The 17,229-nt window shown below is 41.4% G+C and overlaps 1 protein-coding gene across 1 annotated transcript in view; it reads right to left on the reverse strand.

Moving 5' to 3' along the window:
- Positions 1–16,233: 16,233 nt before the first annotated feature.
- LOC138967728 (uncharacterized) overlaps positions 16,234–17,229 on the reverse strand; it is a 2,487-nt gene continuing 1,491 nt past the window's right edge. The window contains exon 4 of the mRNA XM_070340383.1: positions 16,234–16,394. Coding sequence (XP_070196484.1) covers positions 16,234–16,394 — 161 coding nt within the window. The remainder of the gene's footprint in view (positions 16,395–17,229) is intronic.

A 17,229-nucleotide genomic window follows, 5' to 3' on the forward strand; every position in this document is an offset into this window, starting at 1 on the left:
CACTTTTTTACAAGCACGCCACACAAAACAGACAAGACCGAATTCTTTCATTTTTTTTAATATTATATAATTGAACAACCAAGGAGTAATGACAAACAAAGCAAAGATCGAACGCGGCAGCGACAATTTAGCTAGAGTGTGTCAAACGTGACAACCCTCGAAAATGGAATTCACAACAATGTGAATCAGTGTCAATAACGCGTGTGCCCTCCGTTGTGTGCCAGGCATTCAACACATCGTTGGCGCATGGAGTGGATCAGGTTGAATATGAATGCTCTGGGAACTCCATTCCACTCCTGCTGGAGCCATTGCAGCAGTTGACCCAGATTGGCAGGAGGAGGGTGATGTTGCTGTACCCGACGACAAAGCTCGTCCCACATGTGCTCTATGGGGTTCAGGTCCGGGCTGTTGGCTGGCCACAGCATCCTGTTGACCCTGGCCTGCTGGATGAAGGTGTTTACAGCTGCAGAGAGATGGGGAGGTGCGTTGTCATCCTGGAGAATCGCACGAGGGCCGATCGCTTGGAGGGCTGGAACGACCAGGGGTTGCAAGATCTCATTCTGGTAGCGGACACCGGTCAAGTTGCCCACCACACGGTACAGAGGTGTCCTTAGACGTGTGCTGATCCCTCCCCAGACCACCACAGAGCCTCCGCCAAAACGCTGTCGTTCCAGAACAGCGCCTTCTGCGAAGCGCTCTCCGCGACGCCTCCACACTCGGATGCGACCATCAGCAGGTTCCAAGCAAAAGCGGGACTCATCTGTAAACAACACCTGAGCCCACTGCTGACGTTGCCACCTCAAATGTTGAGTGCACCAGGCTCGGCGAGCTGCTCAGTGATTAGCAGTCAGGGTTGTTCCTCGGACTGGACGCCTTGCACGCAAGCCAAAGTTGTGTAAGCGGTTTTGGATCGTCTGACCACTAACAACAGTGTTGGTGGTAGCTTGTAGGCGTTGCCTAATGTTGTTTGCCGTAGCCATTCTTTGTTGCATGGCCTGCCTCTGAATCAAGCGATCCTCTCTTTGTGTGGTGACTCTGGGCCGACCAGAACGTTGTCGCTCCTGCATTCTTCCAGTTGCGTGCAATCTCTGTTTTAGTCTGATGATGACAGAGGGAGCCACTGCAAGCCTCTGGGCCACTTGCCTGGCAGCAACACCGTCTTGTATCCATCCTATTGCCCTTCCTCTATCCAAATCGCTGTTTTCTTCGTGGGGGCATGTTGCTACTGTGCATAATTGTGTCAACCTTTAAACACAAGCTGGTGAGCGATGTTCATAGCCAGGACCCTGTTGTAGCACGTGCATCACAACCTTTTGCCCTGGCATGCGTTCTGCAAATTTCATGGGGCTATAAAAAAAACACCCTTTTTCTTCCAAAATGCAGAAGCTTTTAAGAAGTCCCAAAAAGGGAAATAACTCTGCCTGCCAAACAAAATTCTAGGTCAAGACTCATTGTTCATTTGTTAATTCAAACACATTTATCTTTTAATTATTATGTCGATGTTTAATTTTGTGGCAATTTTTTATAATTAGATCCGTTTTTTCAACCGATCCTTAACTTTTTTTGAAGAGTGTATATGGCTGTTATTTCTCACTTCAGACAATTACAAAGGTACACAAATACATGCACGATCTTGATGCTGGCTGTTGTAGGTCTGTATGTCCAACCTTGCGTCTGTCTTTGTCTGCATGTATCTGTTTGTCTGTGTAGCAAGCAGTACCCGATTTAAACGCCTAATTTGGAACCTAATTGGGAAAGATAACTGACTTAACTTACTTGCTCATTACAAACTTACACGAATAAAAAGGTATTTATAGTACAGAGTTCAGATAAGGACAGTCGTACATCATTTCATTGAATCATCAGTCTCTGAAATTATTTCCTTTCTTGATATGTTTCCATAAAGCTCTTCCATCTAGTGTTAATGCTTTGAATGTATCGTCGAATACAAACGTTTGTAAGTTGAATGCAATCCGAAAAACTATAAGGGTACATTATACTTTAAATCTGATGTCAAAGCTTTTGTTTATGACGACCAAATCCTGTTTGGCATGTCTGTTTGTGCAGACCCAATGCCTCAAATATTCTCTGTGTGAGGCTCGCCAAGTCTTTGTTGTTCTTCAGACACCGAGGCGCCTCTTGGGCTGTAATCAGAAACGCTATGGTACAATGAAACTAAGACGGTGTGTAAATAAGTTCAGCACTAATAAAACGTTAGTCTCAAACACCATACGTCAACGAATCAGAGACAGGGAGAGAAATATAATATGCACAAAGAGTCGCCAGCATAAGCTTCGATCACCACTTTCAAGCCTTCGAGGATGAAGTGACATGCTTGTATGGTAAGAGTTCCCTTCCTTTCATGGATAAGAAAGCCAGAGTTACCTCCCTTTGCTTCTGGAACATTCGTGTATTTTCATTATCGGATTTTTTTCTTCAGATGATTTCTTGATCATAGCATTAGAGAATCGCAAATGTCACAGATAGTTTTAACCTCCTTGAGAATGAAACGGTATGCTGGTACAGGGACGTAGCACCCGGTAGGGCATGTAGGGCGACCGCCCGACCACTTTTTCCGTAAAAAAAAAAAAAGAGAGAGAGAGAGAGAGAGAGAGAGAGAGAGAGAGAGAGAGAGAGAGAGAGAGAGAGAGAGAGAGAGAGAGAGAGAGAGAGAGATCTACCAACAGAACACTCCACGTAGTATTCACGCGATGGCATAAGGTCGGTTTTTTGGGGTTTTTTTTGTGTGTGTTAGTCTTGGTCAACTGCTGGAATAGGATGACGTCTTATTTTGACGAGAACGTCACACGTGACGAGTTCCGTCAGGCCATAAAAGTATTGGCGCCAATTTAGTGAAAATTGCTTCTTCGTCCGTCTGCTCCCATGAGAAACAATGGAGGTAAGAAATGTTTTGTATATTCTGTGTGTGAATCTGGGGTCAGACTGAGGGGTGAGTGATTGTGTGTCAACCGTAAGTACGCCATAACAATTGAGTAACACAGTAACTTGTGGGGTTAACAGTGTCACATGAAACAACATGTAGAGAGAGAATTGAACAATGGACACAAGTTAAGTGTGCATCCTGGTTGTGATGGATCGAAAACGCGCTAAAAATATTCTGACAAATCCCTCTATTTAATTTTTCAGTCATCACTCAGGCTGCCAATGTTGATGGCTGGACGGATCAATAAATTGCTTGTTTAGAAGTAAACCAGTTTGTCAATCCTTGCTTTTTAACACACTAGACAATAATGAAGACGAAAGTCATTTGAAGTAAGTGCTCATCACATTCAACGTATCGGAATTTAGATATAAATGTAAGTCGATTGATAATCACTGATACATTCACCAGCCCGTTGTTTGGTGGAGGATGGAAAGATGATTAGATGGAACTGAGCTCAGAAGGCACGAAATCGCATCATGTTTTCTTTCTTTTTTAGACCATTACAAGGGGACGGGGAGGGGGGGGGGGGCGGTAGTGTAAGCCCCATATTTCCTTAGCTGTCTCAGCATTTTGTCTTCCATTTTTTTCCGCCCTACCACTTTTATTAGGTGTGCTACGTCCCTGTGGTATTATAAGAGGTACCTCCTTTCAATTGATAACAAAGCAAGAGTTACCTCCCTTGCACTATATAGGCTGTATTCAACAATGGGGAGGGTCATTATCCCAGGAAGGAAACAATGCCTCGTGGAACTAAAACCCAGGTGCTATATCTGAGAAAGGAAACAATGACATAATTGTGTTTCAAAATAGCTGTCTTTTTGTCCATACAGTTGTCTATACCACCCTCCTAGGATTGAGTCCATAATTAAAACTTTTACAAGTAAACAAAAAACCCAAGTAACATTAAGGGGGGAGAGAGAGAGAGAGAGAGAGAGAGAGAGAGAGAGAGAGAGAGAGAGAGAGAGAGAGAGAGAGAGAGAGAGAGAGAGAGAGAGAGAGAGAGAGAGAGAGAGAGAGAGAGAATATCGAACACATGAACGAATATTTTATTGAATAAGGCCTTCTGCCGATGGTACACAACAAACGTATCCAAAGAAGGGAAAAAGATAAATAGAATAAGCCATAATTACAAGAAAATCACAATAAGCATTACCACTGCATGTAATATGTCCAAAAGAGAGTTCACCGTTCGCGCGCACACCAAACAACTCCTAATAAACACTCGCCTTAACATTTACTTTGCGTCTCACTGTCTTACATCTACCATACTCTCAGCTCTATAAGTGAAAGCTTTAGATAAATAAAAGTTGCTTGGTCTGTCTGACGTCAACCAGAAGAAAAGGCTGAGGGATGTATGTCATACTTTGCTGGAATGTAATTTTCCCCAGCTCTTTACATTTAGTACAAACAAGAAAAAAGTGAATTGCAGATTCCTCAGAATCTGCACAAAATGGGCATGCAGGATCCCCTTTTAATTTCTGTGAATAACGAAGGCGGTGTCCATCAATCTGGGATACACCGAGTCTAAATCTAGTCAAAATGTTTCTGCACTATTTCTTTTTAATAACTGAAAATTCGGATGCATAAAGTAATTTAAAATAAGCTTGGCAAATTAGACATTGCACCCCAATTAAACAGAAATCAGTCCCGTGTCATTTCATTCAACATGTTGTTGCTATCAAACGCCCTCCACTTGGCAATTTTGCACACTTTTCGGACCAAAGACTTCTTTTACAGGGGTCACGTGACCGCCTCTAAAGTAAACTCGCAAATTCGAAAGAAGAGAAAAAAAAATAAGGTACCAATTAAAACATTCGACGAAAATTCAGAATATGCACACCTAGGTAACTTTTACTTACGAAAAGAAAGTCGAATTTATTATTTATCCAGAAGAGGTTGTTTTGTTTCGCTGTTTTGCCTATTTATTGTGTTATATTATTTCTACTTATGTAGGCGCGATCGCTTGAGTGGTCACAAAGAGGATATTTTTTGTCAATTTGAGAGGTACTATGACAAAAAGCGCTGTATTTCAGCAATGACCAGGTGGTTTGCTTCGACAGTTTCTGTATCATATACCTACATACGTACTTTGGGTAAAAATTCGAATTGTTAGAGATATTTGTTGAGATAAAAATGCAATATTCCGAAATGTTTTAACACGAGTCATACATTTTGAAAGTTTGAATCATATGACACGGGAATGAATGCTCTGGTTGGGGTTAGAAAATGGGTGCAATATTTTGTTGCTCAGTTTACATTTGAGAAGCTGACGAAAAAACATCGTGACACAAAATAATCTAATACACTGGAGCCAACTAATAAACGTGGTCATTTAAAATGATCAACTCAAATGATTCACATAAAGACAGCAAATGACGCCCCGAACTCTGCTTACAAGACTTTTCATGAGCTCTCAATTTCTATATCATAGTCAGGTAGAGATAGTTGCCTCGCAGTGTTGGTCCCTGTTCTGACGTTTAAGTAACCGCATATAATCAAAGGTAATTATCTGTAATCCTCCACAACATCGCAAATACATTGTTCCAATAATTGCAACCCACTATCTAATTTATTTCAGTGTCACTGCAATACAACGCTTTGTGAAGGGGGTAAATACATGTATATCAAGAGGCAGACAATGATGGATGGATGGATGGATGGATGGATGGTTTGTTCATTAAGGCCATAGCCCCATTTGAAGGGGTGTAAAACGAAAAGAAAAATATAAATACGAATAAATACATAAAGAACATCAAACATGACGAATCATTCAACATCAAATAATTAACAATACAGCAGTACATACATCTATATAAATATACGACTTGTGTCTGTCTGTCTGTGTGTCTGTCTGTGAGTTCGCGATGCACGGCCAAAGTTCTCGATGGATCTGCTTCAAATTTGGTGGGCATATTCAGGTAGACCCGGGACAGGACACAACCTGGTCGATATTTCAACACGTGCTCTCAGCGCGCAGCGCTGAACCGATTTTGGTTCCACCTCAGCTACCCGGGCCCCCATACCGACACACCAAAGCCGCTACACCACATCACAACGCCAAAGTTCTCGGTGGATCTTTTTCAAATTTGGACACCGTATTCAGCTACACCCCGGACACAATATCATCGATGAGATATTTCAACACGTGCTCTCAGCGCGCAGCGCTGAACCGATTTTGGTTTTTGTGTTTATTTCACCATTATAAGTAACTCTTCCTTATCTTCTCCAGTGTCTTGCGTTTATCTCCCTTCCTCAGACATGGGATTCAGAAAAAGTGATAATTAAGGGAAAAAAAAGGTGGGGGTCTGGGTGCCGCAGAAGGCCCCCAGTAGGGTCCAGGGGCAACGCCCCTGGTCGGGGTCTGGGGGCGAAGCCCCCAGAAGCTGAAGGTTTTTAGTGTTTTAGACACACAAAAATGGCCCTGAAATGCATATTTCAGCTTAATCATAGCCCCCCCCCCCCTCCATTTCTCTTCCTTCCCATGTTTCTCAAATTAATCAGTTACGCTAAGACTCAAAATAAGGAGGAGAAAGAGAGAGAGAGAGAGAGAGAGAGAGAGAGAGAGAGAGAGAGAGAGAGAGAGGAGAGAGAGAGAGAGAGAGAGAGAGAGAGAGAGAGAGAGAGGCGGGGATGGGGGGGGGGTGGTGGCGTGTGACGGTGTGGTTTCAATGTTCTTACCTTGTCGGTGCCAAACAACCCCAGTGACTGATTACACGACTGGGTTTTCAGGATAGTCAGGTGCTTGTTGCTTTTCAAGTGGCTTTTGAGGGCAGTCTTTCCATTGGAACCGTAGTTGATAACATTAACATCGTTGCACAAAGTGCACTGAGTTTTCCCGGCAAGTTGATTTTAGCAAAAACATCGCCAACTTTCAGTTTCACGTCTTGTGTCTCAGTTCTGGCCTTTCTCGTATTTCCAGCTCAATGATACAACTTCATCGAGCCAGTCGAATCTCAAGAGATTTTTCTTGTACTTCTGCTGGTCAATTTCCCGGGATAGAACGGTTTCGTCTCGCTTTAGCTTCCTCATCATTTTGACAAGTGGCTCGAAGCGATGTAAAAATGGCCCCGAATCATTCTCATACGGTATGCTGAAGCTCGCATTTTTCATGATCCGCTAACTTCGACCATTATTTTTAATAATCACTGAGACTCGGCATGTAACCTCTACATATACAGCGTGTCAAATAATTATTAAGAATTAGTTTTTCACTTCTAGTAAATGGAAAATTAAGAGCACATAGATGTTTCTTCTGTATAATAAAGTAAGTCTTTCTTTTTTATATTTAGTCAAGTTTTGACTAAATATTTTAACATCGAGGGGGAATCGAAACGAGGGTATGGTGTATGTGCGTGCGTGTGTGTGTGTGTGTGTGTGTGTGTGTGTGTGTGTGTGTGTGTGTAGAGCGATTCAGACTAAACTACTGGACCGATCTTTATGAAATTTGACATGAGAGTTTCTGGGTATGAAATCCCCGAACGTTTTTTTCCTTTTTTTGATAAATGTCTTTGATGACGTCATATCCGGCTTTTCGTGAAAGTTGAGGCGGCACTGTCACGCCCTCATTTTTCAACCAAATTGGTTGAAATTTTGGTCAAGTAATCTTCGACGAAGCCCGGGGTTCGGTATTGCATTTCAGCTTGGTGGCTTAAAAATTAATTAATGACTTTGGTCATTAAAAATCGGAAAATTGTAAAAAAAAATAAAAATTTATAAAACGCTCCAAATTTACGTTTATCTTATTCTCCATCATTTGCTGATTCCAAAAACATATAAATATGTTATATTCGGATTAAAAACAAGCTCTGAAAATTAAATATATAAAAATTATTATCAAAATTAAATTGTCCAAATCAATTTAAAAACACTTTCATCTTATTCCTTGTCGGTTCCTGATTCCAAAAACATATAGATATGATATGTTTGGATTAAAAACACGCTCAGAAATTTAAAACAAAGAGAGGTACAGAAAAGCGTGCTATCCTTCTTAGCGCAACTACTACCCCGCTCTTCTTGTCAATTTCACTGCCTATGCCGTGAGCGGTGGACTACGAGTATACGGTCTTGCTGCGTTGCATTGCGTTCAGTTTCATTCTGTGAGTTCGACAGCTACTTGACTAAATATTGTATTTTCGCCTTACGCGACTTGTTTTTCTTGATCCCAAGTTCCTTTTATTTCATTTCTATGTCTTCAATACTAAAGAATTTAATTTACAACAGTAAGGTAGCAATCAGATCTGTATGCATCCTTCAAACAGCAGATCCATGTAAAGTAAGTCTTTTGTTCTCTACTTCAAACATCATATTATATAACTGTACCTCGTTTATCCACTTTTCAGTTTGACACAGACCGCATGAGATATCCGGACTAAAACAAATGTGTGCAAAATTCAGTGTCACGCCAACCAAAGGAAAGAAGCTTCGCATTGTAATTTACGATTGATTAGTATGTCGTTTGTTTCGGCGGTCGGATACAAACAAAATTGTAATTTTGGTATTGCCATTGCGACATAAACCTTGATAAACTGAACTTTTCCCGATAAATGTGCTGAAAAGTTAGCGTAATGATCCAGGATGTTATACTGCGATACAGAGAACACGGGTTCGTTTCATGCACAATTTAAACTGTAAGAAAAAAGCAACGAGTATAAATCTGGTACGACACAGCGAGCTTTATGTATTCTGTTTATCCTGCCTACTGTACTTGCGTGTCTTTTGCTCAAAATGTCCCGCAGTCGAGTCGCCCAAATTGAAGACGCGTCTTATGGAACCTCGATCTCTTCGTAAGCCTCGTGAATACTTGACATCGAAGCAAAAAGAATTCACTCCAGAAAGAATAGCGTGACGTGTAAGTTCACACAAATCTTCCAAGGGAAACAGCAAGGAAAAAGTGTTCCTATAATTGCGTTTGTCTCGGTGACTTTGTAATCATGAACAGTGAAAAATTAGGTCCCTTAATTTGACTCAACCTCATTTACATGATATACCGCCTAGTGAAGTAAACGTTATTGTTATCTCATGGGTGGTCTCTCTCACCTTTGTAGGATACAACTTTGATTTTAAGCCCTTTCTTATGGAACAAATTGTGTATGAAATTAAACCGGATTCCCTGTAGCACAATAAGCCAAAATAGATCATAACACTAAAACGTCAGCGCATTTCTCGGAAAAAGCCAAGTTAAAAACGGTGTAAATGTAAAAGTAAGAACAACAATACATTCCCTGCAATTTGTGGTTTGTACTCGACCACTGGAAGCAACGAACCATAGTCATCAATCGAAAAACAGTACGTGAAGCTGTCTTTAGTTCAGTTGGTTTAGCACTGAATTTAGCACAGGTGTTTTAGCCCCGATGTCTCGATCATGCGGTGAATGTCAAACTAAGAATGGGGAAAAAGATAAACGATATTTATTTTTTTATTGTGTGAGTAGAGAAATTAGTCTTCCTTCATTACATACCAGAGACACTTCTGTGCTGCAAATTGTACAGTTACTACAAGCGAAATACTAGTTCCCAATAATTAATAGACAATCTGTATACCTTACATACAAGTTTAGGGTCATTTCAGAATGCTATTGAAACTTGTACTTGCCTGCAGTAGTTCAGCAAAATAGTTTTCTGTAATCCAGCAAGCTTTGGAAATCACTTTGCATGTCAGGTCTTCTTCGGAAGCGCCTGCACCTCTTGTGCGATCAAATGATGCCCAGAGCGACGTCATCAATCCCTTTGCCGCCTCGATCCCAAAGCGCTTGATCAGCAATAGCTGCTCAGCCAAATGCAGCAGCTTGGCCAGGACGACAGCCACGTCTTCACTTGTGGCCTCCGACATACTGGCTATAGTTTTTTGTTGTTTTTTAACAGACTGCAAAGCTTCAGAATATGAACAGACGACACATTCAAGCCATAGAGATCAACTCAATCAGGCAAAGCATGACATCAAAGCTAGGTCTCTGAATATGAGGAGAGATACTGTAACATAACTGTATTTAATGGTCCCTCAAATTAGACAGACAAATCACATAATTAGCCGCTTTCACCACATAAATAGATACTTCCAGCAACAGAAATTTTAATTACCAAGACAAAAGCTGAATCTGCAACAATAAAAATAAACCAGCAACTGAATGGATGATTTGCCAACAATTAATACACTTCAGCAACAAAAAATACGCCCAGCAATTGATTAGCCACTTTGAGCAACAAATTAGACGTTTTCAACAACAAAATAGCTACAAGGAATGGATGAATGGTCAGTGTTGATTTTCTTGAGTAGTTTTCACTAACTGCGTTACAATGTATGGCCATTCATCACACAATTGCACTGGGTGAGTAATGATCAAAGTTGACACTAGGTGAATTATGGTCAATGTTGATTTTCTTGAGTTTGAAATAGTGGCACCAATCACACAAGAATCATCTGAAGATTCGGAACCTGAACAGCCTCCACACAAAAGGCAACGTGGAGCTGGGAGAGTCTACACACAAAAGAATCAGAGCTTGACAACTGCAAGGAAGCTGCCGACTACATGAAGCTGGTTAGTATAGTGTTTTCACATTAGGCCAAAACAAAAAATAGTCTGTTTACGGTAACCCGACCGACCCTATTTTTTTCGCGCGACCCTAGACTTTATTTTGGCATTTGGGAAAAAAAATTTGGCAAAATAACGTAAAAATATGGTTTTTTGGAAAAAAACCAAAAACAAAAAAAACAATCCCAACCTACCGACCCTATTTTTGTGGCCTATGTTACCGTAAACAGACCTTTTTTTTTTTGGCCTTATATCCTCTTGGCACTTTGTGACTTTTGTGTGCTCCCGGTTTGACTGGGAACAACTATGTTTTGTGAACCGAAGCCTGTCACATGTATATCTCTCCGTTTGTCAGTATTTTGTAAGCTCTGTTTCACCCAATTTGGTAGGAATAATCACGATGCCATGAGGTAATAATACATTGTCTAGCTGTTTAACAACTTTGCTAATGTAGAGAACAACATTTTGCATCTGTCCCATTGGGGAAGGGGTTAACAGGGGTAACAAAGGGCTGGTTTCTGAATGCAAGTTCTGTTTATGTTTCAGAATGACTGCAGGGCTGTGTACAACACAACGCACACCAGTGACGGCAAGAAGGTCTACTACAGATGCAAGAGAGGGGCACCTTGTCCTGCACATGCGTACCTGCTGTACACGGCAGAAGATGACGAGTTGTACTGTACCTGTTTGGAGACCACGACCGCTCTCAGGCACCAAAGACGCGCGGAATTGATCCGGACACGAAACTCGTCAAACAGCAGCTTTTCAAGGATGGGGTCAAAAAACCACGGGCGATCCTTGTTGCATTACGAAATCGAGGGTGTAACATGCCAACAGACGCTCAGCTCAAGAACTATCTATCCGTGATGAAGAACACCCTGTTTGGGAGACACTCTGTTTCATTAAGAGAACTTGAAAGCTGGGCAGAAAAAAGGCAAGACTTACCTGAGGATGAAGATGAGGTATTTGTCGTCGGCTTCGAGTCTGGTCATGCAGAAGGGTCTGGAGAGTCATCTTTTCGACTCGCGATTTCAACAAAGCGTCTACTGAAGCTGGGGGCGAGGTCAAAGAACGTTCATGCTGACGCGACTTATAAACTTATCTGGCAGGGCTCCCCTGTTTTGATCGCTGGCTACTCTGACGCTGTTCGGAGATTCCATCCCTTGGTTCTGGCTGTTCCTGTCAACGAAACAAGAGCTGATTTCAAGTTCCTCTTCTCTGCAGTGATTTCAGGTGTCAGTCTGGCAACAAACAGTGTATTCCATTTCCAACGCTCTACCCTCATTGCTGATGCTGCGGGAGCTGTCAGGAACGGCTTCACACTGGCTTTTGGGCAAGATGTTGAGAAAGTAGTTAAGTGCTGGGCTCATGTAATAATGAATACCGACAAGCAGCTTGTCAAAATAAAAAACAAGGAGCTGCGAGCTCAGGTCAGGGCAGACATATGCATTCTCCAAACGTGTCCTGATGATGATTCATTCCTCCAAGCCGCAGCTCTGTTCCTTAGGAAGTGGAAGGCATCAGAGGAAGAAGGAGTGGCCTCCTTCATCGAATATTTTGAGAGCTCGTGGCTCGATCAGAACATCACCTGGTACGAGGGATATGCCATTGATCAGCCCTCAACCAACAATGCCCTGGAATCCACCAACATGCAAATCAAGAGGCAGAATACCATTCGTGAAAGATTGGAGTTGTCCAGATTCCTCGCTGTTGTTGAGCAAGACATTGTGAAGAACTGGTCTGCCGAGAGAGCCCCAGGTAGAGATGGAGATGAGCCCAAAATCCCTGTACAGGATGTCCCCAAGCGTGATCTCAAATTGTGGACGGAGGCTTATCAGTGGGCCTCATCGCCTAGGGAGTCGCTGAAGGCAGGCAACTTGGTCTACGTCGCATCCTCAACCTTAGACAAGGAGTTAGCTGCAGCCATCAGGGATGTTGAAGAAAAGAACCATTGGCAGATTTCGATGACACGTACGTTTTACATCCAGTACTTTCTAAAAGTGTGTTCAGACGCTATAAATGTACCGTGCCCTTTTAATCAGGATTAAGAGCAGTGCTGAACAAGTTCTTGCTCAAATAAAACCATTACCATGTAACTGTTTCCAACGAGTTAATGTAACTATGTTGATATCATTGTAAGAGCATGAGCGAATTGCTTTATAATCTTGAACTTTAGCATTGTAAATTCATTGCTCACTATTTTTATTTAGTGGCATTTAAGCCTCCAATTTTGCACGTAGGCATTCTCTCATCATTTTTGTCGATTAAATGTCTAAATGACTTTATTTTGCTTAAGTTTGGAGCTCAATCTATCAATTATATTCACGACAAATATTCTTTAAGTACAGGGACTTGCATCAAAAAAAGTAAAATATGCTACTTGACTGTGAATGTGATGAATTTACAATGCTAAACTGAGGCTTTAGCAAAGGTCAAGATTACATGTTCTGACTTCTGCGTCTGCTCACCTTAATCTAAATCACACACCACGTTAGTAGGGTAACGATCTAGCACACAAAAAAACACTGGGTTTCCTATAAATACCAAGGTCAGCCAGTAGACTGTTACTAGTAATACTAGTTAGCACATGGATTTGAACACAACGCGAGGCATACTGATTGTGCAACATTACACAGAAAAAAAGATATCATAGCTTTACACGTGATAATGAATTGCAGTATACTACATCATAATTTTCATACTGATACAGTGATAGTAATAATTATGATAATTTAAGATTTGTGTGTGTCATGATTTCATCTTAATTCTTATGATGTGTACCAACTACAATAGCTTTCAAATCGATCAATAAGTGAATAAAATCAAAATTTATTTTTTCTTGTTTGCCTCTTTACAGCTCCCAAGGGCCACATGAGACTCACACCTGGAAGTTTGTTTGCCAACACTGTGTATGCCAGTCAAATCTGTTGAAACGCCACAACCACAGCCTCAACCACAGCTTCGGAAACTACCCGTAAGTGTATGGTTTAATTGTACATACAGTGGACCCCTCTTTTAAAGAACCCCCAGTATGTCAGATTTCCTATTAAGTATTAGACATCCTCTCCTGTCTGAAAAGAATCTAAATAGAGAAATCAGGTCTAAAAAAGGGGTTCCACTGTCATGTGTTTGACTTTGTTTTCTGTGTACACAGTCTACAATTACTTCTTCTGCGTTTGTGGGCTAAACATTTTACGTGTATGACCGTTTTTACCCCGCCATTTAGACAGCCATACGCCACTTTCGGAGGAAGCATGCTGGGCATTTTCGTGTTTCTATTATTACCCACCGAACTCTGTATAGATTACAGGATCTTTTTGGTGCGCACTTGGTCTTGTGCTTGCGTGTACACACGAAGGGGGATAAGGCACTAGCAGGGCTGCACATAAGTTGATCGGGAGATCGGGAAAATATCCACCTGAAATCACCAGGCGCTGCCTGGATTTGAACCCACAACCCTCCGCTTTGGAGGCCGGTGTCTTTCCACCAAGCCATTGCGCCCGTCAGTCTACAATTACATTTACAAGCTGTACCTATTTTGCAGGAGTGCAGTTTTACAGCTACAAGACAACCATGTTGTTGTTACAGGTGTTCTGTAGCTCAGTCACGATTCTATTTCTATCATTTATCAACAGTTTGGATGATAATATGAATTTATTACTACAAAAATAAATAAGTATTTAACTTAAAAAAACAAGAAGGGAAAGTTGTTGGAACGTTGTTATTGACAATTTTACGTTACATATGTTGACCCAACGGTCTTTTAAGCGCAGAGTCAAAAAAGACCGTTGGGTCGACATATTTGTGACAACAACTTACCTTTATGGTTTCCCATAAATCCATTTATGTTCTGAATTTGTTTGTGCTAACAACCCAAGGGAGACAACCACTTCACACAATCATACTATGAAACAAGCCAACACTGTGATTGCGAATGTTGTCGCTGGATCTACCCAGCGACTGCATTTTTGAGAAAACCAACGTATTTATACATATCATCAATCAAAAATGCATACTGTTTAGCACCAAATTGTTTGGATACATAATCATCATCAATCAATCAATCAATATGAGGCTTATATCGCGCGTATTCCGTGGGTACAGTTCTAAGCGCAGGGATTTATTTTTTAAAAATTTTTTATTGTATGCAATTTATATCGCGCACATATTCAAGGCGCAGGGATTTATTTATGCCGTGTGAGATGGAATTTTTTACACAATACATCACGCATTCACATCGGCCAGCAGATCGCAGCCATTTCAGCGCATATCCTACTTTTCACGGCCTATTATTCCAAGTCACACGTATTTAGGTGGACATTTTTATTTATGCCTATGCAATTTTGCCAGGAAAGACCCTTTTGTCAATCGTGGGATCTTTAACGTGCACACCCCAATGTAGTGTACACGAAGGGACCTCGGTTTTTCATCTCATCCGAGGCAACATGTTATTATCCTATTATATCACACCGGCCTTCTCACAATAAATACTAGCTGCCTTACAGTCACCTGGCAGCAGGTTAAATGCAACATTATTTACATCACAATCATTGAAATTTGTTTTACAGGTTAATGCAACATTATTTACATCACCATCATCGAAATTTGTTTTACACACTGGGGACCAAGTTTCCCCTCTTTTTACATCACTGGCGGTAAAACGCCCTCAAATTGTATGTACAGCAGGAAAAAAGTTTGTAAACACTTTTATTGGCCCTCACTTGCCCTGTTTACAGACCCACTGTAAGCCACCAAATATACCCTTACAGTGAATTTGTATAAGGTTATCTTGCGCCTTACTAGGTATCGCAAAACAAACAAACATGTGCATTGTTTTTAGACAGCACATGCCAGTAACAAAAATGAACAATGGGCATTCTCTTCCATGGTAATACGTTGCACCATCTACAGACCTATTGTAAGCCACCAAATGTGCCCTTACAGTCAATTTGTAGAAAGGTTATCATGCCCATAATTGTTATCCACAAAAGCATTAATATATACATTGTTGTCAGTATCGGCAGAACCTTATGTGTTATTAACATATCAATTGAAAAACAATCTTGCGATATTGTAACTAGCCTTATCTGCAGACCAAATGCAAGCCACCAAATGTGCCCTTGCACTCAATTTGCAGAACCGGCCTCCTGACAGTAGCAACAATTCAAGAAATTGGGTGGCAGGCGGGGTTGAGGTGGAAAACTTTGCGGACTGAGTGGACGCGTTCTTTCTTGTTGACATGTTGTAGGTGGAAGGAAGCATTGCCTTATGGGTATTTAAACGATGGTATGAAATTTTCGGATTGGGTACGAAACGAGAATTCCTCAACAGTTCACTACTCTTGCCAACCATTCCTTCACATAAATTATATTTATGGTTTCCCATAAATCCATTTATGTTCTGAATTTGTTTGTGCTAACAACCCAAGGGAGACAACCACTTCACACAATCATACTATGAAACAAGCCAACACTGTGATTGCGAATGTTGTCGCTGGATCTACCCAGGAGGCCGACGGCTTACCACCATGCCACTGCGCCCGTCAGATATATAATATATATATGTAATTGTAAGCGAAACCAAATTCTGCACAAAAGGGTGACCACCCTGGATTTGAACCCATACTTTAATTTGGACACCAAAGTCTAGTGCTTTACCAATTGAGCTAAAATTCATACCCCCATTTTAACACATACCAACATTCAAGGGCGAGTAGGTGTTGCATTTAAAAGTGCACATGTCAAGAGGTCTCTTCTGCTTATCATGGTACTAACTTAACTGACTCACGTGCTATTTGTGAAACACTTCCATTGTTATCCAGTTGCTCTAGCGCTGAGAGTTTAAACTCCAATGTGTAGGAAATCATTTGCGGCATCTTGTCACACTGAGATCTTTGCAGCGCGCGCGAAATATTTTCAATTTCTGAAAAACAACAACAGAACACTTAATAATATTTTTAATTTCACCTTACTCTAAGTCTAATGACATGGGTGCAACCTGGACAATTCCAAAAACCTGCAAAAGTTGGGGTCCAGGGGCCGATAGGCCCCTGGCAGAATACAGGGGCAGCGCCCCGTTGGGGGGGTCTGGGAGTCTTCGCCCCCCATAAGCTGAAGCTTTTTTAGTATTTAAAATGCAAAAAAACCCCTCTCCTGGAACAAAAACATACAAAGTAAACCATACTATTCATCCTAAAATTTGTGCTCTCTTACTAGTCTTAGTGATTCATGAATCATTATTATGCTCGTCAACTTTTCAAAAACCGGCACTGCCGGCAGCCGATGAAACCAAAAACGGTTGCCGGCGTGTAACCGGCAGAGTTGCACCCATGTAATGATAAAAAAATAGGGGGTGGGCGTAAAAAAATAGGGGGTGGGCGTTTACTAGGCACCGTACCCTGTGCGCATAATTTGACCAAAACTAGGGGGTGGGCGTTTACTCGATACTGGGCGTATACAAGGTAGTTTACGGTTCTTGAATCAAGGTCTTCCTTTTCCGCTAGATTCACTGTTGCATTTTTATAATTACAGGTTTGGCGCCAAGCCCCACCAGAAGTCCTGAGAGTCAACTACTTCACACTTGAAGATGTTCGAAAGGATAGCCTTAGTGTTGGAACTCTAGATTTCACAATTAAAGTTGCCAGACAGAATTCTCACTTGTTGATGCTGCATGAAATGATGAATGCTTGCAAGTATGCATGAAATCGATTAGTGTGCATGTTAAACTCTCTCTCTCTCTCTCTCTCTCTCTCTCTCTC

Source organism: Littorina saxatilis, linkage group LG5 (assembly GCF_037325665.1).
Source record: "Littorina saxatilis isolate snail1 linkage group LG5, US_GU_Lsax_2.0, whole genome shotgun sequence".
Lineage (NCBI taxonomy): Eukaryota > Metazoa > Mollusca > Gastropoda > Littorinimorpha > Littorinidae > Littorina > Littorina saxatilis.